This window comes from Podarcis gaigeae (genome assembly GCF_964106915.1).
Source record: "Podarcis gaigeae genome assembly, chromosome: 6".
Lineage (NCBI taxonomy): Eukaryota > Metazoa > Chordata > Lepidosauria > Squamata > Lacertidae > Podarcis > Podarcis gaigeae.
The window spans coordinates 9,182,966-9,206,473 of NC_139682.1; the positions used below are offsets into that span (position 1 = coordinate 9,182,966).

Below are 23,508 nucleotides of genomic sequence, written 5' to 3' on the forward strand. Positions count from 1 at the left end.
ACCTATTGCAGTCGTTAAGAGTCGTCAACAGGCTCATCACAGCTATCTGCCAACCACCCATTCCCACCACCCTTCTGAGTAATACCCCTCCCCACCTTCTCACTATATAGAAGGGTCTGGAAACTTCTGTTTCAGTGTATCTGAAGAAGTGTGCATGCACACGAAAGCTCATACCAAGAACTGACCTAGTTGGTCTTTAAGGTGCTACTGGAAGGAATTTTTTTTTGTTTTGCCTATGGGATATTGTTCTGAATATCTCAGCACATGGTTAAATTGGACTGGGAAGTGGAGGAGGTGCACCACTGCCTGCCAATAATAATTACAGTTTTTAGAGCAAAGCTGGCACACATTGGCATATGATATTGATCTTTGATTACAGAATGCAAGCTAAAAGAATTCAATGGTTTCAAGAGATCCTAAGGTTGCTCAGAACTGCTGCAGTGATAAAGGAGGCTAAATACTTCAAACAATCCACCCTGTATTTTTACTCCAAATCTGAGCACCCTCATTTATGTAGCCAGAACAACAGCTGTGCAAAGAGGCAGAGTATGTAGAATGCTGATAGGGTGTTGAGAGGGGGAAATTGAAAATAAGTGGGAGGGGAAAGGAGATGGGAGTGGCTGGAAAAAAACGGCCTGGTCGAATACCATAGGTCAGGGGTTAGCAAACTTTTTCAGCAGAGGGCCGGTCCACTGTCCCTCAGACCTTGTTGGGGGCTGGACTGTATTTTGAAAAAAAAATAATGAACAAGTTCCTATGCCCTACAAATAACCCAGAGATGCATTTTAAATAAAAAGCACACATTCTACTCATATAAAAACATGCTGATTCCCAGACCATCCGTGGGCTGGATTTAGGTGACCCCCCCCCCGGGCCTTAGTTTGCCTACCCATGCCATAGGTGCCAACTCCCTGGGTACATGAGCACTCACAAATTTTGGTGCCAGGGCCATACACCCTGCATGGCACCCATAGTCGCAGGGCCAAGCTGCCACTCCTGTAAGATACATATGTTCTTCTGTGACAGATTTCAAACATTTTGTTTTCGTGCACAAAAGAGCGATGAAAGACAGCTGACTTACAGGAATTGGCTACCTCTTATTTGGTAGAAGGGACACAGGTGGCGCTGTGGGTTAAAGCCTCAGCACCTAGGACTTGCCGATCGAAAGGTCGGCGGTTCGAATCCCTGCGGCGGGGTGCGCTCCCGCTGCTCGGTCCCAGCGCCTGCCAACCTAGCAGTTCGAAAGCACCTCCGGGTGCAAGTAGATAAATAGGGACCGCTTACCAGCGGGAAGGTAAACGGCGTTTCCGTGTGCGGCTCTGGCTCGCCAGAGCAGCGATGTCACGCTGGCCACGTGACCCGGAAGTGTCTCCGGACAGCGCTGGCCCCTGGCCTCTTAAGTGAGATGGGCGCACAACCCCAGAGTCTGGCAAGACTGGCCCGTACGGGCAGGGGTACCTTTACCTTTACCTTTACTATTTGGTAGAAGGGGAATGTAGGATTAAAACAGGCAGCAGGGCTGTTTCACATACAGTGGTACCTCGGGTTACAGACGCTTCAGGTTAGAGACTCTGCTAACCCAGAAATAGTACCTCGGGTTAAGAACTTAATTCGGTCCGGAGGTCCGTTCTTAACCTGAAACTGTTCTTAACCTGAAGCACCACTTTAGGTAATGGGGCCTCCCGCTGCTGCCACGCCACCGGAGCACGATTTCTGTTCTCATCCTGAAGCAAAATTCTTAACCCGAGGTACTATTTCTGGGTTAGCAGAGTCTGTAACTTGAAACGTATGTACAGTAACCTGAAGCGTATGTAACCCGAGGTACCACTGTACATTTATTTATCACTCAGTAAAGCATTGGGTGGCAAATTTCCTGCTCTGCCCAGTAGTCATCACAGTCTGAATGCATCAGGACACTGTAGTGGCTGAAATTATCGCAAATACATTTTAATAATGTCAATTCACATATTCACCTGCAAATTGTCAAGTTTTAGGTCTTGCGATACTGCAGCAAGCTAGAACCTACCTTTCCACCCAGCCATCGCTATAGCAAACTTTGGTGGGAAAGTATGGATAGGACTGTCATCCAAATGGTGACTCACCAAGAAACAGCGGAGCTGTCCATGTACTTGCAGAAGCCGCAAAAATCCATAAAATAAAAAAATCTTCAAAACAGCCCAGTGAGCTAGCCAGCAAAAGAATTTGATGCAGCTGACAGCATTATGTCAGCAATATATTCTATAATACATGGAAGTCCTGAGAGGAAATTGTTCTTTTATTTTTGCAACGACTGTAAAGTTAGGAAAACCTAAGGGGAAAGGTGATTTCTTTTGGAGATACCTAAGAGAAAAGAATTTAGCTTAAGGAACATTTCCCCTTTGTGGAACAGTTGCCTCTTCCAGAAGTTTAACATTTAAAAGTAACAATTATGTAAATATAAACGGTAATGCATATATTTATTTAGAAGCATTTATGCTGTATACCGCTTAATATTTCAAAACTCTCTTAATGAGTTTGAACTGTTCTTGGCTTTTATCCTAGAGATTCAGGGCCAGCCCAAACTAGCAAAACGAAACGAATTTTTTTTTTAATACTCAAAGCAATTAAGCAAAACAAAAGTCATATTTAAATGTGTTATGGTTCAGAGGAGGGTGCAATATGTGATTCAAAAAAAAAAAGTGTATGTGTAGCCGGACTTTTGCAAATTAGGGTTTACAATCCCGGGAGTTTAATCCCATTTTCTGAACAGATGTGCAAGAAGCGAAACCTGCCTTTGCAATTGGACGCAACGGCATTCACGGGTTGTTGTTGGTTTTTTTTTTAAAAAAAAAAAATCAGTGTACTGTATATCCTTGTGGGAAACGCGGAGGATAATTTATGATTTGATGTGATTTCTATTCAGCTTTATGCGGTATTTATTTTATTTTTAAAAAATCTTTTGTGTTGCCCAATGTGGAGCGGGATGATCCGGATCAACGATCCAAGGGGAAGTTGTCCTTTACCTAGGAGCAAGCCCCGCAGGATTCAGCGGCGCTTACTTTCGAGTAGGCATGGACTGGCCTGAGCCCCTCATGCTTAAAGGACAGGCCCACCGAAGCCGACGGGGCAAGAAGCTTGGGCTCCCGAACGCCTCACGTCCCTTGGCTTCCAACGGGCCTACTCGAGAGGAGCAGCAGGACTCACGTTTGGCCTCCAAGCCCCACAAATAACGAAAGTAATGACCGCGACTGGTAGCCTCCACACATAGGGAGTAAGTACCTCCCACTGCGGGGAGCAGCCGCTTAAGGAAACGAAACACTGAGGGAATGAGGCGAATGCCGCCTCCCTATTCATTCTTCGCAGGCGAAGAACCTGCGGCCCGTGAGGCGCCATATCGTGTGTGGAGGAAGCTTTATAACGACGGCGGCGGGGGTGACTTTTGTTGAGGGGTTTAACCCCCCCCCCCAAAAAAAACCCCCGTCCATTACATGCAAGTTTGTGAGGGGTAATTCGCTTCCTATGGCAGGGAGTAACGTGGAGGGATTTTTGTGTTTTGTTGTTTGGGGTGGTGGAGAGTAGAGACCGTGAGGTGGAAGACATGGCGGGCGACAGTTGAAACCCCCCCATCCCCAAAGGCACTGGCTGAGGGAGCTGGCGCGGCCGTTGCTCCCTCGCCCTCCAACGAGGCGCGGGCGGGGCTTCCCAACGCCCCTCCCCTCCGCGGTTTTGGCCGTTGGAGGGGTAGTTTGGGGAGGCGGGGCTTCGGCCCCCCTCGGGGAGCCCAGGGGCCGTTTGGAGGCGGCGCGAGGGCTGAGAGGCGGGTGGTGGGCGGGGCCGCCCTCCCGTCGGTTGCCAAGGGGGTGCTTGGTTACCTGGTTTGGGCCTGCCCTCAGAGGTGGGCAGGTAGGGGGGCTGACGCCATTGGTTACCTGCCTGGAGCTGGTCAGGTTTCCTCCCCAATTCGCATCCCCCCCCAGAAAGGAGCTTTGATTGCATGCTTCACCTACCACTGGAGAAGAGGGGGGGTCTCATTTAGAAGGGGCTCAGTCCCTCTTTCCCCTGGAGAAGTTTGAATGCCCAAGAATGTGGGGCTGAAGACACCCTCTGTTTTTTAAAATATTATATTATGCATTTTTAAAGGGTGGTGTGCAATTATTTTGTGCTTTCCCTTTTTGGCTCCGGGTTTTGAAGTACCCTGTGCTTCTCTTTTATAAAAAGACTAGGACCCCCTTTCCATCCCCCAAACCCATCCACACACACACATCCCAAGGGAGGATTGGATATTTTATTTGGCAGCTTTTAACTTCAGGTACTTTTTGGAGAACGTAATGTTTCAATTTAAAAAAAAACATTGAGCCAGGCATCTGCTTTGGATGCCATCGATGTTTTTTAGCTGGTGATAGCACTGTCAAGAATTGGGAAAGTTAATGTCCCGAGGAAGTAATGGAAGCCTAAGGCAATGCAACAACTGTTTTGTGCAGGCTAATCAGCACATCTTTAAAAGCACTAGCTCCTGATTGCACCTATTATTTGCAAAGTTTTGCTGCACCAAGCTGGTGGTGTTTACTCCCTGTACATTCAGCTTTCTGAAGACTGAGACATTGGTATTTGCCAGTATCATGTCAGACTCAACCTCCAAGGTGTCCGAAACTTCCAACCCTCGGGCTGTGGTTACAGATCCAGCTTCTACTGCTTCTGCTGCTGAAGGCCCAGCAGATTCCTCTTTTGGTGAGCAAAACCTGAGCTTCACCACCACGGATCTCAGCCTGGTGGAAATGACAGAAATAGAATACACACAACTTCAGCACATACTCTATTCCCATATGGAGGCACAAGCAAATGAAAATGAAGCAGAAAATAGGCTGAATTCAAGTTCCTTCTCCACTAACAATCCTGCAAATCAATCACAATACCTGTCATCATCTAGTAACAGCCTAAGTGGCTTTTCATCAAACAGTTCTGGAAACCAGCCGCTTTATCCCATTATCTGTCAGTCTGGTTTAGCCTCTGACAGCAATTTCATGGGTCCTAATCAGTGTCTAGGGCACATTGACTTCCAGGAGCTAAGAATGATGTTGCTCAGTGAGTCTAGCATCCCTCCAAACCAAGCTGAGAAAACTCCTAATAGTAGCTCTGTGGAGATGACTGGGCAGAGTTCAGTTAAAGCCAAACATAGTGAAAACTTGGGCGGGCTAAATAAAGAAAATTTCCCTGTGGAAAATTCAGCACCAATTATTGAATCCAGAGCCAAATCTGCAGTCCGTGTTCGATTGGAAGACAGATTCAACAGTATCCAGGCTGAACTTCCCAGATGTCAAGAAACCCAGGAAACTGGAGTAGCCATTAACAAGTGTGTTACATTTTTATTTCCTTTAATCTCAGCTTAATCATTTATATTAACTGTGGCCTCTGTCAATCGAACATTAGAAATACTAGGGTGCATACCCAAGATGCTTTGCATTTATTAATAAGGAATAATCTGTAAGTTCTGATTTCTATCAATTAAAATTGTGTGGATTCACCATTTGATACATATATATAAAGGGGTGGATAGGCAAGAGTAATTGGTAGTACTGTAAGTGATTTTAGACCTGTCTCCAATATTCCTTAACTATATCATAACTATATATATTTTCTAACCTGATGTTAGAAAAACTAGCATGTAAACTGAGCCACACTATGGCGTATATGTAAGCTTTTGGGGTGTTCCTCATGTTCTTTGGATCTACATGATTTTTTGTCTCCTGCACTTTCAGTTTTGCTGCTATACAAAGACCACTAGAGTGCAAGCTGTGGCAAAATGCCAATTACTTTTACTTTTGAGGAAGCTCTAGCTCTGGATCTCCTGTATCAAGTAGAGGATTATACCAGAGTGTATACCGAGGGCAGTCTTCTGTATGAAGAGCTCCTGGTTGAAATGTGTTTAATTATAAATAACCATTAGAAAGGAGAGCAGAGGTCTTGAAGTTCTGCATCAGTAGCAGCTGGAAACAGACTAAGCAGGCACACAAGACACCTAATCATAGTTTTGTGAGATTTTCATATAAAGATTGCATTTGTATTGAAATTGTGATAATTATTTCTAAATTTGCATTTTTACATATAAATTAAAACATGCAGCTTATGGGCAAATCTGTTCTCCTCTATTGTGGTGGTGTATTTTGTCCTTTTGGCAATGCATAAGTTGCCACGCTAGACCAGGTGGTCTACAAGGCCTGCTCCAATTCTTTGATTCCATAGCAATTCTATATCAAACTGTAGATTTTAAGATTTCAGTGTCATTACATTATCCACCTGTGGATGGATCCATCAGCATACTTGCACTCTAAAAACTGGTGTGCAACTTTTCCAGCAACTTGCTTTTTTGATTTATTTGTGACTGGCATCATTTGATGAACATGGTTAAAGTCAAGCCTTGGCTGGTGGATCTATACTACACTTTTCTTTTTATAATAACCCTAAAATTCTGAGTGCCCATGAAGTAAGCCCATAATGCTGAGCTTATAGTTGCAATCCCACCAGCGTTTGCAACCATATATCACAGCATTGCAAGTCAGTACGAAACAACCAACCCAGACTTCCTGTCCATGTACCCACGGGCCACTCCACACCATGTGCCAGCAAAGCTTGGTTTGCTACACAACAGGGAGCTGCAGGCAGTCCAGGTGTATGATGTGTCCTTTCTTTACATATAATAAAAATGCAAACGTTTCATCACTGCAGTTCATCTGGCCACAGACAGGTGGTGCTGTGAACTATAGTGTGAAAAAGGTGGTGGATGGGTGGCCCAGGCAAGCTTCAGAGGGACAATCAGAACAGGCTAGAGCAGTTCCCCAGAAGCTCCCCTGCTCTGCTGGCTCCTCCACTTGCCAGCTGTGGGATCCTTGCTCCCATGATCCAGAGCCCCATGCTAGCTGGTGCCACTCCAACTTGGGGATCTTCTGCTTCTGCTATGGCTGATTAGAAGCATGGTAAGGTCAGCTAGTCTGCTGCTGTTGCCACCAATTAAAATGAAGAGTTGGCCTGGATAAAGCAGCAGCAGATCTTCAGCCTGACCTGCTGCTACTTCTGGCCTCCTTCCTTTGCCTGCCAGGCCAACTCATCATCCCACCTGGCTGTGCCAGCAGCATGAGGCGGAAAGGGGAAGATCTTAGGAGAGCTCTTTGCTCTAGGACGGGCACATGGTTTCCATCCAGTGGAAACTGCTTCTCCCAGCATTGCTCCTGGAAGCTGCCCCTCACAGATGCTTTCCACCTTTGACATGGGAGATGGAATGCAGCTGTGCTTGGAGGCTATGAAAGCCCTTTGCAATCCTACCCTCTTTCCCTGTTGTACCTCTAACATCATGGGTGCAGAGGAGAAGGGGAGAGGATTACAAAGCGCTTTGCACATCAGAGGTGCAAAGAAGTGTGTGGGTGGCTCATAAAGTCTTTTCCCATCCTCCCCTTTTCATCCTCCAAGGTTGCAGCTTGAACGGAGGAATGCAGAGAATGAAGAATGCTGCCGCCGCTGCTGTAAAAAGCAAGATAGAATCCTGCTGTTTAGAATACAGGCTTTTTTCTGTCTTTGCTCATCTCCAACTCCCATTAGCCCCAACCAGCATGACCAGTGGTCAGGGATGATGGGATTTGTAGTCCATGTACATCAGAAAGGCTGTAGGTTCCCCATGCCTGAATCATTAGTTTATATATTAAAATATATGTTTGAGATGGGTTATATTAGAGTTCTGAACCTATTCTGGGTTGTCTAACTGATGTGGAAGATTATGCAGCAAAATGGCTATTCTAATCCAGTCATTTCAAATAAGTGCCTTTGTTTATTCACTCCTTTTATAGTTTAGTAACTCTAATTCGCCATCCTTCAGAAGTGATGGGTGTTCCTCTCCACCAGCAACAGAATAAATGTACCACATTAGTGAAAAATAAGACTGCTGCTACTACGACTACTGCATTACAGTTTACATGCCCACTGTTTAACCCAAATGTTGCTTCTCCTGTAACTGGAAATGCAAACTCTTCACAAACACAGGTTGGTATTTTTGAATTATTATTATTATTTAAATTGCAGCCGTTTGGTTTCAAAGGTTTATATTAGTCATAGTAAAACTTCTGAAGAGAATGCAGTAAACAAGAGAATTGTCAATCTGAGTTTTGAATTGTCAAGTTATCTGACACTTGTTTCATGTTATTTGGTGAAATAAATTAATTAGCATTGGCCATGATATGAAGAACCATTAGTCCAAGTAGACTTTAGACTTGTTTTTCTTGAGCAGAAAAAAATGGCTTCTTATCTGTTCTTGAATTCATTTCAACTTTTCTGTCTTCATTCTTTAGCTTCTACTGTAAAGTTCTTCTTATAATCGTGACACTTATCTTGAGTTGTAATCTTATTTTTTTATAACTCCCATTGCTCTTTTTCACTTTGATTTGTCAGTATTTGGAACAACCCTCTCTTCCCAAAATTGGAAATTTGCATCTTACATCAACCTTTCTAGACTGAAAGCTATTCAAATGAACTATTTCTTTGCTGGTTTTTTAAAACCCATACCTTACTGTAATACTTTGTGAAGTTGGCAGTGGTAATAGCCTAAGAATCATAAATGGTATTTATATTAGGATGAGAGACAGAGCTAAAGTCTACATGCCAGGTTGTATTAGCAATGAGATACAAATTGTAAAGCACTTTATTCATTGAACAGGGCTTTATAAATTTCAAAAATTATTGCAATGCCTAGCCTAGAGCTAATATAACAAAAATATGAGCATCATCCAATATCTAGAGCCACATTATAACTATAAGGAGTGTGGTCCAGGGTCTGATCAGATTTACTTCTAGTGCAATGGAATTTCCCCCCTCACCCTATGAACCCCTAAATCTGTTTTAGGTGTTCCCCCAACCTTCCAGAGCAGTTTTAGAGAAAGCATGGGGTGTGCTTGGGAGAGGAGAGGGAAGACTGTCACCTTGCACAGAGAGGACAATGTAGTAGAATTCTGCCCCCAGTAAATGAAAGGGCCAATTGTAGTTAAAATTAATGACTTCATCACTAAAAGGGCAATCCTAACCATGCCTACTCAGAAGTAAGATCTATTTAATTCAGTGGTGCTTACTCCCAGGTAAGTGGGTTAGAATTTCATTAAAATTAACCATTTCATTACAATTAACCATTCCATGACTAGCAGCAAATCCAACCTCAAGATTGGAATAGGCAGTTCTTGGGCTGTCCTACATGAGACTTTTCTGAGTATGTGGAGTCACTGGATGGTGGAAGGAGAGGCATAGCAGGAGCAGCACCAATGCAGCTTTAGGACTACAATGCCTGTATTGTTCAAAGGGGAGGATGGCCAACATGATTTACAGTTGGCTTCATTTAATACTGATATATACATTTTCTTTTAGAGCTCTGGAGCCTCTGTTCTGGAAACAGCCAAACATCAAGATCTTGGGTTACCTCGAGCTTTTTCTATTTGTTACCAGCAGGAAATTGAGGCTACAAAACAGACTGTTGGTCCTAGAAATAAGGCGCTGCCTGAACATGTTTGGATTAAATTAGGAGGTAAACTGCTGAATTTTGACTAAGTTTGTTGTCAAGTAATTCATTCTGATTTGTTCAAGTAATTTATTCTGATTTCTTAAGTTAGCTTTTTTTCAGAGAAGAGTAATCAAAGTATCATGCTTCTGTTTGATAATATGCCTTGCCAATCAGAAGGTTGGCAGTTCGAATCCCCACAACGGGGTGAGCTCCTATTGCTCGGTCCCTGCTCCTGCCAACCTAGCAGTCTGAAAGCACATCAAAGTGCAAGTAGATAAATAGGTACCGCTCTGGTGGGAAGGTAAATGGCGTTTCCATGCACTGCTCTGGTTCGCCAGAAGCGGCTTAGTCATGCTGGCCACATGACCCGGAAGCTGTACGCCGGCTCCCTCGGCCAGTAAAGCAAAATGAGCGCCGCAACCCCAGAGTCGGTCACGACTGGACCTAATGGTCAGGGGTCCCTTTACCTTACCCTTTTAAGCTGTCTTGGAAGCTAGAAGGAAGCCCATGTGACAATTATCTTTTGCATGGGGTGGTTTTGAGGTTGGGTGAAATGGGGTTTTTAGTGCTATGCGTGCCCTTGGATGAAGTAACAGAACTGGAGGAAGTAACACAGAGCTCCAGAGAGAAACTGGCAAACAAATCCTTGGGCAGCCTTTTCCTGCCTTTTCTGAGATCCAGGTGTGATGGCTCCAGGTTCTAGACCTTTGAGGCTCTGAAGCAGAGAGCCTGGGGCCAACCTATGTATGTACCTTCTCATGGCACTTGCTGTGCTGCATTATATAGAAACGTTTCCACTGCCATGTTAAGCAAGTATAGCCATTAATTAAGGTCTTAGTTTACTAATCATAGGGATTAATTTAAACAGTGGGGTAAATTTTAATTAGCAGGAGTGCTAAGAGATAAAATGCCCACTTGTTTATCTTTAAGGTTACTTTGGTTCTAGTGTGGTAGTAAAATAGGGACCGACGACGACAGACAGCGTTTGTTTATTTATTTAATTGCAAGGTCTCTCATATTTTCTTCAATAGCTGTACTGATGACTTTGCTAAGATGCAATATTATTTAAGCATTATTTACATGTGAAAAGCAACTAATTATTGATCCACCACAATTATTTTAGTGGTGGACAGCCTTAGAAGCAGGAAACCAAAGCTGAGCTTGATACAAGGTGAAATTTCAGTTCAACCATACAATTTACTTATGGTAATAATAATAATAATTTATTTATATCCTGCCCTCCCCAGCTGAAGCCGGGCTTAGAGCGGCTAACAACAATAAAAGTAACACAGTTTACATAAAATCACAATCAATTAATTGAAATGCGTTCTGAAATCAATTCATTCTAAAATCAATTCAAAACCAAATTAATGGCAACCATTGGGCTAGAGTTCTGTGAGGATTACCAAAGGAGGGGGTCAGACTGTGCCTTGGCCAAGTGGAACAGCTCTGTCTTGCAGGCCCTGTGGAAAGATGTCAAGTCCCGCAGGGCCCTAGTCTCTTGTGACAGAGCATTCCACTAGATTGGGGCCACAGCCGAAAAAGTCCTGGCTCTGGTTGAGGCCAGCCTAACCTCCCTGTGGCCCGGAATCACCAAGATGTTTTTATTTAAAGACCGTAAGGTCCTCCATGGGACATACCAGGAGAGGCGGTCCCGTAGGTATGAGGGTCCTAGGCTAAATAGGGCTTTAAAGGTTAAAACCAGCACCTTAAACCTGATCCTGTACTCCACCGGGAGCCAGTGCAACTGGTTTAGCACCGGGTGAATGTGATCCCGTGGCGAGGACCCCGTAAGGAGTCTCGCCATGGCATTCTGCACCCACTGGAGTTTCTGGGTCAGTCTCAAGGGCAGCCCCACGTAGAGTGAGTTACAATAATCAAGTCTGGAGGTGGCCGTTGCATGGATCACAGTGGCCAGGTCAGGGCGAGAGAGGTAAAGAAAAGAAAAATGGCAACACATTTCTTTTTTCCTCTTGTTTTGCAAAGGAGATGCTATATGTAAGCAAACAATAAACAAAAGAAGTCGTAGTCGAATACATCCCTTGGACACCAGTGTGCAGCGCAAACCGCTTGGTGATATTCAGAATGTGTGTGATACCCAAAACGCTGGCCCAGCTCATAGCACTTGGCAAGCAACACAACCAACCCAGAGCACACAAAGTGGAACTCAAGGTGGTACCTCTCAGCGTCGGGAGAGACATAACCGGATGGAAAGAGACAGAAGGTAATTGCTAGTGGTGGCCTCTGAAAAGAACACCCTTTTGTGTTTGGTTCTTAAGTTATCAGGTCTATACGAATGAATTTGTTTTAATGTTAATTTGGTGTTGATTTACATGACATTGATATACTGCCTTTCTGCCAGTGTACAATAGAACATATATTAAATAGTGGCTCATACTCCAGATACTGTACAAAAGGAGTGGGTGGAGTATGGAAAGGGAGGAGGAAAGTAACTAAATTAAGATATTAGCTGTTATTTCTACTGTCTGAGGCAGTATGCCTCTGAATACCAGTTGCTGGAAGCTGCAGGAAAGGTGTTGCTGTTGCACTCAGTTCGTACTTACGGGTTTCTCTCAGGCATCTGGTTGGCCACAGAGAGAACAGATGCTGGACTAGATGGGCCTGATCTAGGAGGCTTTATTTTATTTATGTTCTTATGTGGCTTCAATCACAGTCAACTTTATAAATATTTGCAAAATTTTAATACAAACCTTACAGGCTCGCGTCCTATAACCAGAAAACGTAGGATTGATTTTAAGGATCCTCATGTCACTTGTGGTCTTTGATTCAGCATTACAGGGAGGAATAATGAGCATTTTGTAAGCCCGGGAAACTTATTATAACATGTGTGACTGATGCTTTGCCACTATCTTCATCAAATAATTGGCTTCTAAGTTGCTGCACCTAATTAATAAATGTTTTATGTTACCGTTTCAAGCACTACTAGAACTCTCCATGTTGTATGCAATTCTAGGCGCAGAATCAGGATTTGTTGCGATGAACTTAATCTTCTGGTTCCATTTTGCACTTCGGATACTGACAAGGCGACAACTTTACAATGGACAACAGCATTTCTAAAATATATTCAGGAACGACATGGGGATTCTCTGAAAAAGGTCAGTAAGTTTCACATAAATGCGCACAACAAAATGCATTAAAGCAATAACCAAATGCCTCGTGGAATTATGATAGGTAGCTTGACCATTTACTTCAGTGGATACAAGAACACACATCTTCAGTGGCCTATGATCTTAAGCAGGATACAATCTCAGCCTCAGCCTTTAACTACCCGTTCATTTGAAAAATGAGGATAAAAATAATACTGTCATACATCACAAGATTGTTGTATAGAAATCTAAACCTTATCTACCTATTATTAAATATTATTAGGACATGCTCTCAACATTTTGGAACTACTATATTGCAAGCAATACCCACCTAGTATTTTCACTTCAGTTGTCTCCCCCCAGGTTAAATAGCTCCATCTGGACACCAGCTATTGTGCTGACAATAATGGAAGGGCAGCTTTTTATTTCTGGAGCTGCTCCACTCTGAAATAAAATAAATGGCAGCTCCTGTGCTGCAACTCTCCGTGTTTTGTTTTTTAAATACCTTCAAAAGTTTGCTAGGATAAGCTAAAAGTTGCTTAGTAACTTTTCTCCTTTAGGGATAGCTGTGTGCCCACACTTTTCCCAAGGTTTGCTCTTTCACAAGTCCATATGGTAATTATTCTCTGTGTTTGGTTTTTAGGAATTTGAGACAGTGTTCTGTGGTAAAACAGGCAGAAGACTAAAGTTAACAAGATCCGATTCACTAGCAACGTGCTCGACACAGGAGATTACTCAGAATGGCACACCTATGGAGATAAAATAGTTGGCTCTCTATAGTCAAAAACTGGTGTAAAGGGTGAACATGCAAGGATTTGTATGAACTTCTAATTGAAATTCACCTGCTGAACTTCTCATGTGACTTAATGTACTTTGAAAAATACATAAGCGTTAAAGAAATGACACACTTTATTCCAAACAAAGAAGAAAAGCAAGACACCAACAACATTTATTTATTAGTGCTGCCCTAAGAAAAGTGTTGCACCAGAGGGAAGTAGAAAACAGCAGTACAAGCTAGTAACCCATTTTCTATATTTTTGTTTGTTTGTTTGACACATCTGAATTATATTATACTTGGCAAACAGCAGCTTGTTCTTTTCAACCTTGTACACACTTGTACTGATATAGATAATTATTAGAATGTCGTAACAACTAGTTTGGAAGAAGAAGAAATGTAACTAGTTTATAAATTATATAAAATATAGTAACTTGTATATAGTAACTGAGATTTACCTTCCATTTCAAAATGTTCATACCTGTGAAACTAAAGTATATAGAAAAAGCTTTTTGACAGTGTGTTATAAATACACTACTATTTAAAATATGTTTTGCATTCTCCAACGATTTTTAGTGCAGGATACAGTAAAGGAATTATCTGCTGCACAAATACCCACTGAAATGAACAGGAGAAATACAGCTGTGTGCTCTGGTGCAAATCTGATTTATTTCAATTGGGCTTCCATATGGGAAAAAAAATCCAGATAATTGCATGATTTCAGTGCAAAAGTGGTATTTTGTAAACAGTACATGATTTTTAAGTGCACATAATATTTTCTTTTTTAAAAAAGACTAGTATTAGCAGTATGTGTTAGGAAAGCTGAAGCATTTGAGAAATAGTATATTTATTGAATTGAAAGTGGCTTCATTTATCTATCAAACAGATGATGCCAGTAAGTATTTCTTCTACAGAACTCATCCCAAAATAAATACTGTTTAAATCACGGATATTCACATTTGTGTAGCACCTTTATTTCCAATCAGCAAGGGGGAAAATAAAAGTATTAACAAAACAAGCCTATTATAAAACAGGCAAACACAATGTTACAAAAAAAGTGATTTTTTTTTCTTAAAAAAAATTACAATAATGCATATACTAATTTTGGGCAGTGTTCATCTGTAATGTAAAATGTCATTACTAAATATAATATGGAAATGTTTGAAATTAACCCAATGTAAGAGAGATATACATTCTACCTCATACAGAATTCATTGGAAAATTTTTACTTGTGGTACATATCTAAGAGATAAGGCCATTTGGCAAGCTCTGTGTACCGCAATGCATTTGTGGTTCCCCTTTTGCAGAGACTGTTCCCTGTGCTGCTGGGACAAACCACCCTTGAAAACTGGGAGGATCTTCAGAAGAGACTTCTGACACAGTATAGAGATCAGCCTTAGGAAAACTCTGGTGTGCACATATAGAGGGGCTCTTTGAATTGTGTCCATCGTATGAACAATCAGGGTTGTCAATAGTTCTATCTGAATAATGTTTATTTAGCCCACTACTTCTATATTTACTTGACACTGTCCAACGAAGCATGCCTACTTAGCTGGATGGAGTTGTTCCTGGTCTCAAGTGATGAGGCTGTGTGTGCATAGCCCTGGCTAGATAATTGTGCCTCTCGTTTATCTGACCAGGGTAAGCCCTCTGCAGCCCTGGCCTCAGCGCTCACACATAATAAGGTTGGAACAGAGTTTACCATTAACTTAAACTGGTGTAGGTTCGAGCCATCCTAAAAATTGCATAAAACACAGTCCAGTTGATTTGTGGTGGTGCTGGGGGAAACGCCTCTTACATCAAAATAAGTGGGGAAGTCTCTCTTCAGTGGGGCAAGGAGCAAACAACAATGTAGTGAAAATTGGGGAACAATTGTAGGGGATATAGTACAAATTTCCATCTGATGATTTCCTGTTTCATTGAACTAAAAGTCTCCATTTCATTCATTCTTACAGGAGAACTGCCCCTCCAAATTTTTCAAAGGGTGGTTTCCTCTTCACGTATGAACAATTTGCTTAAATACTCCGTACCCTTTTTCTGACTTCCATTAAATGCAGTTTTATGACTTTTTGGATTTTCCTCCAGCAACAGCTCCCATGCAGGCAGATGTATCACAGACTCCTGGAGTTCCTTGGACTCCAATTGCACCTGGTCTTCCAGGATCCCCTGGCAACCCAGGTTCACCAGGAGAGCCATCCCGGCCATCTTTACTAGTCCCTGGGACACCCGGCGGACCTTTTCAGGGGGAAAGAGATAAAGGTTCGGCATGATATTCTGCACTTTCCCCTGGATAAAATTATTGGTTGCAAAAAATAGCCCTTGCTTAGATGGGTAACTTCCTGAAAACCACATGTATGCCACCCTGAGTTCCATGACAGAAGATAGATTTATTATAAAATAAATAGAAACCTTCCTACATTGCAGTCCATGTGAAAACTCCCCCCCAAAAGCTGCTGTTTGCATCAGGAAGGGAGCTCTCATTGACACCAATGGGCAGTCCCCGCCTCCCATTGCAAATAGCAGCAGAAGGTGGGAGACAGTTTTTAAAAAGAACCATCCCTATATACAACAATGTTGAGCAGAGTCATCGGCCCCTGGCTGCTGTTTTTAGTGTTTTAAAAAGATACATTCAGAGGCAAATCAGTATTCTCTCCTCTAAGGGAAATCAAACCTAAGATGTGCTTCCCTTGCTAACTTCTCACGGCTCAGGGAAGTGGGGAGTACACAGTTATATCAGCACCCGGTCAGCTTACCTTGAGGTCCTTGATCCCCATCTGGTCCGTCAACACCTTTCCCCATGGCACCTTTGTCTCCCCTCTCGCCATGGTCACCTACAGTGTCGTAACAAAAGCATAAACGACTTCAGTTGAGTAATGGTCCAACAACATATGGAGATCCAAGTTTGGGAAATACTGGGCTAGAAGTTTCTCACTACTGATGCACTTGTCTGCTATATTATTTATCAGGCAAGTTTTATACACTGCTTAATCAACAAAAAAATTTAAGCGCTTTTGTCAGGGGCTCAGGAGCAGAGGCACAGGGAAGAGAGGAAATGGAGAGCGAAGGGGAAGAATCTGAGGGCAGCGTAGGAGAAGATGACAGTGGCCCGAGAGATTCCATGAGCCTCTCCAGCGAATCAGAAGATTCACAGAAGGGGCCGCCGGTGGCCAGGGCAAAGGGGGTCCCAAGGGGGATACTCCAGAAGCAAGGGGCCAGCGGGGACTCCCAGAGCAGCAGTTGGAGATCAGGACCAGCTTCCCCACCAGAGCGTAGTGGGGGGGAAGAGTCTCAGGTATCGGGGCCAGGGTCTCCCCCAGCAGGGAGAGAAGATGAGTCAGGGCTGACCACGCCTCCATCGGAGAGTCAGGGAACGGAGGGGAGGTCAGGTCCAGCTAGCCTCCCAGAAGAGGGAAGCAGTGACAGAAGTAGTGTAACGGTCAGGAGGAAGGTCACTGGGTTGGCGCGAGCGCCAAGTTCAAATGTACAGGCGCGCGGGACAGCAGAGAACCCGGATTGGGAACCAGGTCCTAAAGCCCGCCGGAGGCAGGGGGAGGAGTCAGGGGACTCAGCGTCAGAAGAGTCCAGAAAGGGGAATGCCCCAGCGGACAGGAGGACCCAGAGGAGGAGAGAGCAGAGGAAGAGGTGGAGCAGGGCTAGAGTCTTAAACTGGTGTCTGGGGGGAGGAGATTCAGATGGAGCTTCGGTGGTCTAGGGTTTAAGACGTAGAGCTGCGCGCCATGGCTTTGAAATAGAGACTGAACTTCAATAAAGACTTTTGTATATAACAACGACCTGGCGTTGGTCCTCTGTGAGCTGGGACTTCGGGCAGCTCTGACAGCTTTTATTAAGATAAGCTATGTTGAATGCTGCATTGGAGGCACTGGGCAGAAAAGCAGTCTATAAACAAGAAATGAGGCATTTGTAGTATTGCCTTACTGCCAGAGCTCTACTCTTGCAAACATATGCAAGCCTGAACACTGCATTTCCACCCTTGACCGTCCTTCAGTTTACCCACTGGGAGCACATATGGTTGTCTTCATAAATTGGTAGATTCCCACATCATTTGGGAAGCACCCAACTTGATACAAGCTGCAAACCTGGGAAGCAAGCCCCACTCAACTCAGAGCTGTTTATTTCCAAACAGGCAGGCACAGGACCGAGTTTGCGGTCTTTCGCTGGCACTCGCTGGTCTGCTTCCGGTGTCAATCTGACTCACCTCTAGGACCAGGATCTCCTAGGTCTCCTGGTGGTCCTCGGTATCCGGGTGGGCCACGAGCTCCAGGGTGCCCAATAATTCCCGTTGCCCCGGGAGGGCCTGGGGGACCAGCAGGCCCGGGCCGCCCCGTCATTCCAGGAGCGAGGGGCTTCCTCAAGTTAGCAGCTAACTGTGCAATTTGCTCTGGAATTGAAAACAATAACAGACTGGTTTCAATATCATCAATTATACAAGACATTCAAAATAGACAAACAAAAAGGTTTCGCCAGAGAGACTTCCAGATTTGAAGCTGATATAGCAAATTCTAAATCTAAAACACTCTCCAAAGCATACCGACTCCTCCTTGACTGGGAAGGAGGAGGAGGTCACTGCAGCCATGGTTAAATGGGCACAAGACTTTGGGTACAAGATAACCATGAGACAGTAGGAACATCTGTCGAAAACAGATTGGAAATTTACAGCTTGTTACTCACTCTTTAAGAGATAACTTCCTTAAAATGCAACATCGGTGGTATATAACCCCTTGGAAGCTCTCCAAAATGTAGAAAAGTGTACCAAGCAATTCTTGGAGGTGTAAAGAAAAACCAGGTAATCTATATCACATGTGGTGGCAATGTAAAGAAATCGAGGTGTTCTGGGAGGATATCCATTCCGAATTGGAAAAAAAATGTTTTAAAAAATATATTTCAGAAAACAAAAAAAAAATGAACTGTATGCTGCCTGGGGCTGATGAGAAGTGGAGGAAGCAGTTTGGGGGGACCAGTATGTATGAATCATTGTACACTTTTAGGACAAATCCATGCATTTTTCACCGTTCCCTGGGAAGAGGGATTGATTGTTAAACCACTCAGGGAATGGCAGCTCTGTGAGGCAAATAGGGGTTGCCTAACAACTCGCAGCACCTGTAACACAATATTATTCCCAGAAGTCTTGAGGTGGGGAGACATTGCTGCTTAAAGTGGTTTCAAATAGCTTTTAATGTATGGTGTGAATGTGACACATCCCTTGGGAAGACAGGTGAACTGATGCCAGTGTCCTGGAAGAAGCAAAGATCACCAGTGTCAAAGCAATGATTCTTCATCATCAACTTCATTGGACTGGTCATGTTGTGCCAATGCCTGATTATCATCTTCCAAAGCAACTACTCTATTCCGAACTTAAAAATGGAAAGCGCAATGCTGGTGGTCAACAAAAGAGGTTTAAAGACTCTCTCAAGGCAAATCTAAAAAAATGTAGCATAAACACTGACTACACGAAAACACTGGCCTGCGAGTGGTCCAATTGGAGAACAGCAAAGGTGTCACAAACTCAGGATTGAAAGGGAGAAACGTGCTAAGAGGAAGGCATGCTTGGCAAACCCTCACCATGATCAACTCCTACCCAGAAACCTCTGTCCCCAGTGTGGAAGGACATGTGGATCCAGAATTGGCCTCCACAATCACTTACGGACTCACTGTTAAAACCGTGTTTATGGAAGACAATCTTACTCGGCTACAAGTGGTCAACAAAGGAGGAGGAGGAGATCTGAGATTCAACCCCAAATATTTGACTTGAAGGGTGTTAGGTGACAGGATCAGAGAAAAACTCCCAGCTGGGATCCCGGAAAGCTAGTCGGAAGTCAACAACTCTGAGTTAGACGGACTCATTTTTTATCTTCTCACCACCGGCAATTCCATTCAGAGAAATCACATTATCTGGTTGCCCAGACCCCGAGTTAATACTCACCACGGATCATTCCACCACAGAGTTCTCTTATGTGTTGCTCACTGGCTTCTTTGCCCTGGAATGACACAAAGATATTATGAAGCCTACTTTAAAAGCAACAGTTCTTAAAACAACTACGCTTCCTTCTCTCACACATAGGAATGGTACATCTATGGCCTACTGCAACACACACACATGCATCTCCTAAGCTAGAGGGTGTTTTTTGTCTTCCATTAAGAACTATTTTACATATATGCACATCAATTTCATTCACTGATTCAGACTCATACATGGGTGCTTCCAGACTGCTGCCGTATTCAGATGGGAATCAATCACACCCCGGCCATTCAGGAGGTGCCATTATAGATGATGGGGAGCTTTTGTGCAACAAAAACTCTGCTCCAAAAAATCAGAATATTTGCAAGAATGGAAATGGCACTGAAAGTGTGGTATGGCGCTTGCTTCAATGCAACATCTAACCTCCCCATGAACAAATCGGAAAGAACGCTCAATAAATAGCCGTCATTTTTCAATCTCCTCCACTTTGCAAACAGATCAGGGCGAATTCTCAATAATCATGTCGTCTGCAAGTGCCCCAAGATGGTCTTTCAATCAGCTGACAATCATTGCTATGAGGAATAGTGAGTAGAGAAAGCAGAGTGGGGAATACTGGAGAAGGCTAATGAAGGGAAGGGTGAGACAGCAAAAGAGTTGGACAGGCTACTTACTGGAGGACCTGGCTTCCCGGTGATCCCTGGGATCCCTTGTTCGCCTTGCAAACCCAGCTTGCCCGGGTGTCCTGGAATTCCTGGAACTCCCACTGTTCCATTGGGACCTTGAACTCCTTTGGGGCCCAGCTCGCCCCTGCTTCCTGCCTTCCGAAGGAAGAAAACAGACAGACAACCATCAGTCATAATATGTTGGTCCCAGGCTCTGAAGGCACATGATGCTGCAACTGGGGCTGGTTCCAGGGATGGTCAAAAGACTACCCATCCCATTTTGATTTGAAAGGAAGGAAGATGGGGTGCAAATGGGACCAATAGCGGCTTCACTCCCTGGGCAAATCTTTTTCTTTCTTTCTATCCCGTGTCCTTGTCCAAAGAGACTCACGGGGTCTACGAAGCAGCAAATAGGAACACACAGAATTATTTTACAATGAAACAATATATGAAACTTACCTCTCCTTTTTGCCCGGGAGGGCCGAAAGGACCCTAAAGAAAGAGCCAGAAGAAGCAGACAATGAATATTCTGAACAAGTGGGAGCTGTAACATGGTGTTACAGCCAGCCAGCCAAGCCCTTTTCCAGATTCCTGCATCCTGATCCCCCTCTTGGTTCCCTAGTTCCTCATCTACCTATAACAGTCAGTCAACATTGCATGCCCCATGATCTTAGGTCCTTACTGGGTTGGGTTTTTGTGTGAGTCTTGTTTGTTCTTCTTCTGCAAAACTTTGGGCTTCCTCAAGTCCACTTAAAGTGCAGTTTTGGCTATATTCAAAGATTTGCTATTAGCAGTGCTTTTTTTCTGGGGGACGGAGGGAGACATGTACCCCTAAACATTTTGTGAATCTAACAGGAGAGGAAACTAAAAAAATTAGTTTCTTCTTTAGCACGGTGAATCATCAGTTCTCACCCCCAATGGCAGTCTCACTTCCTGTCACGGTGTTTCCTGAGTCTTAGATGGAAGCGAGCGTTTAATGTGTGAAGTAGGAGTTGGAATCTAGCACAGTGATTGGTCAGTTTCATGGTTGCTGAAAGGACGACATTTGGCAATGGACACCAACAGCAAGCAGAGGAATCGGGAATATGTTAGTGCACACAACCTCATGCCAATGTGAGCTGTCAGTTGTGTAATATGAGGTAATGCATGTTCTTTGTACTTTTGTTCATTTACTGTATTTCTTTCCCCCAATTTGAACTACAAAATGGTGATTTTCCTGAGTCAAAATGAAAGTACCCCTAAACACTTTTTAAAGAAAAAAAGCATTGGCTATGAGTATGTAGTCCTGATGATATAAATCCCAATATTGGTGCTATACTGTTGCATCCTTCCATTTCCAGTTACTTGGCAGAAAAGCCACACTTTTGTCCTCTCCTGTATCTTCTCTGCACCAGTTGACCACTGGAGGAGAGTTCTTTCCCCTTTCCTGTGGGATAGTTCATGGTAGGCTACAAAGCTTAAGATGTGTGTGGGATTTATTTTTGAGGCTAACCCCGACTTGAGATGCTATTATCCATTTTCTAGAACCGCTAGACTCATCCTTTTCATGCATTAGGAGGTTCTGCAAGTTAACACCACCTACCAACTCTCCTTTGTCTCCCGGAAGCCCATCTGCTCCAGCGATGCCCTTCAAGAAAAAACAAGAACAGCAATGGGTACTGCCATTACTTATTTTATTTATTTTTAAAAAATCTCAAACTGTGCTGCTTTCTTCTCCCGTAAAAAAGGAGATTCCATGTAAACATTTGGGAAAGCTTTCTGACAGTAAGAGCTGTTTGACAGGGGAACGGTCTCCCTTGGGAGGTTGTGGGATCTCCTTCCTTGGAGGTTTTTAAGCAGAGGTTGGATGGCCGTTTGCCATGGATGCTTTAACTAAGATTCCTGCATTGCATGGGGCTGGACTAGATGACCCTTGGGTCCCTTCCAGCTCTATGATTCTGTGCTCCCAGGCTCCCTTATTAGGAGCTTTATTATTTGTTTGGACACCTTTATAGGGGACACGGGTGGCGCTGTGGGTTAAACCACAGAGCCTAGGACTTGCCGATCAGAAGGTCGGTGGTTCAAATCCCCATGATGGGATGAGCTCCTGTTGCTCGGTCCCAGCTCCTGCCAACCTAGCAGTTTGAAAGCACGTCAAAGTGCAAGTAGATAAATAGGTACTGCTCCAGCGGGAAGGTAAACGGCGTTTCCGTGCGCTTCTCTTTCGCTAGAAGCGGCTTAGCCATGCTGGCCACATGACCCAGAAGCTGTATGCCGGCTCCCTCGGCCAATAAAGCGAGATGAGCACCACAACCCCAGAGGCGGTCACGACTGGACCTAATGGTCAGGGGTCCCTTTACCTTTACAGATCGCTGGACTATTTACAAAACTCGTAGGTGGGGTGCAAAACTGATAAAACACACAACATGAAAGCTGTTCAAAACTACCAAAAATCTGTATGGAGGTCCCTGCATCAGTACCAGGGAGAGCTGGATTGGCAGACATCTGGATTCACCCTGGCTCTTACCAGCTGAATGGGGAAATTTATTATTATGAACACATTCCTGTTATCAGACAAACTAGCCAGAAAGTGAACCTGGGTGTTGCTAATAGTTCTCTGAGGGCACTCTGCAGTTGATGAACTAAGATGCAATTTTGCATCAAAGTTAGGGCTTACCGACAGCTTCCCCCTGCCCCACTGCTTTCCCGGGGGATCGCTCTTTAGCAAGTCAAAATTCAGAGCTTTTCCGAATTGCTGTTTGTTCCTATCTATTGCTAAAGAGCAGGTTTTCCTTAGGAAAGGAGCAGGGCAAGACAAAAACCGCTCAGACCTTTGCTTTCTACGCATGGCGCAAGCAGATGTGTGAATGAGCCCTTAAGCCTTGCATGAAGGGACCTGTTTCTTCAGGGCAGTTGGTCAACAGTTTTGTGCAACCTAAGGCCCATGGGCTGGATGCGGCCCAATCGCCTTCTCAATCCGGCCCGCGGACGGTCTGGCAATCAGCGTGTTTTTACATGAGTAGAATGTGTGCTTTTATTTAAAATGCATCTCTTGGGCACAGGAATTCATTCATATATTTTAAAAAAATATAGTCTGGCCCCCCACAAGGTCTGACGGACGGTGGATCGGCCCATGGCTGAAAAAGGTTGCTGACCCGTGGGTATTGTGTGATATTATGCAAACACACCATTCTGGGGATCATGAATGTGCCTGTACTCTGTTCAAGCAAAAGGTGGTGCCAGTTGCCCAGGTATGAGAGAAAGCCTAGCAGCTATACAGAGAATGATCAATGCCAGGAAGAAGCAAAGATCACCAGTGTTTAAGAAATGATTCTTCAGCATCAACTTCGTAGGACTGGTCAGGTTGTGCAGATGCCTGATTATCGTCTTTCAAAGCAACTACTCTATTCCAGACATAAAAATGGTCAGCAAAAGAGGTTCAAAATCACAAATTTAAAAAGGAACGGAAATGTTTCGAAGATTATATGTTAAAGTATTGT

At 43.9% G+C, this 23,508-nt stretch overlaps 2 protein-coding genes and 1 long non-coding RNA gene across 4 annotated transcripts in view; 1 reads left to right on the forward strand and 2 right to left on the reverse strand.

Annotated features, from left to right (window-relative positions):
* LOC310847221 overlaps positions 1-2,775 on the reverse strand; it is a 55,189-nt gene extending 52,414 nt beyond the window's left edge. Inside the window, exon 1 of the long non-coding RNA XR_014565674.1 lies at positions 2,027-2,775. This is a non-coding gene — a long non-coding RNA (uncharacterized lncRNA). The remainder of the gene's footprint in view (positions 1-2,026) is intronic.
* Positions 2,776-3,843: 1,068 nt separating this feature from the next.
* Positions 3,844-14,340, forward strand: TCFL5 (transcription factor like 5). The gene is made up of 6 exons (XM_083744438.1): positions 3,844-5,329; positions 7,815-8,007; positions 9,376-9,532; positions 11,495-11,732; positions 12,483-12,624; positions 13,259-14,340. Exons 1-6 carry the CDS (start codon positions 4,599-4,601, stop codon positions 13,379-13,381), a joined length of 1,584 nt encoding a protein of 527 aa, XP_083600564.1. The 5' UTR covers positions 3,844-4,598; the 3' UTR covers positions 13,382-14,340.
* Positions 13,524-23,508, reverse strand: part of COL9A3 (collagen type IX alpha 3 chain) — a 67,703-nt gene continuing 57,718 nt past the window's right edge. For both annotated transcript variants that reach the window (XM_083744327.1, XM_083744326.1), the window contains exons 27-33: positions 21,612-21,656; positions 20,489-20,521; positions 20,039-20,185; positions 19,332-19,386; positions 17,607-17,789; positions 16,144-16,221; positions 13,524-15,625 (exon numbers count right to left, since the gene is read on the reverse strand). In XM_083744327.1, coding sequence (XP_083600453.1) covers positions 15,450-15,625; positions 16,144-16,221; positions 17,607-17,789; positions 19,332-19,386; positions 20,039-20,185; positions 20,489-20,521; positions 21,612-21,656 — 717 coding nt within the window. In that variant the 3' untranslated portion in view covers positions 13,524-15,449. The remainder of the gene's footprint in view (positions 15,626-16,143; positions 16,222-17,606; positions 17,790-19,331; positions 19,387-20,038; positions 20,186-20,488; positions 20,522-21,611; positions 21,657-23,508) is intronic.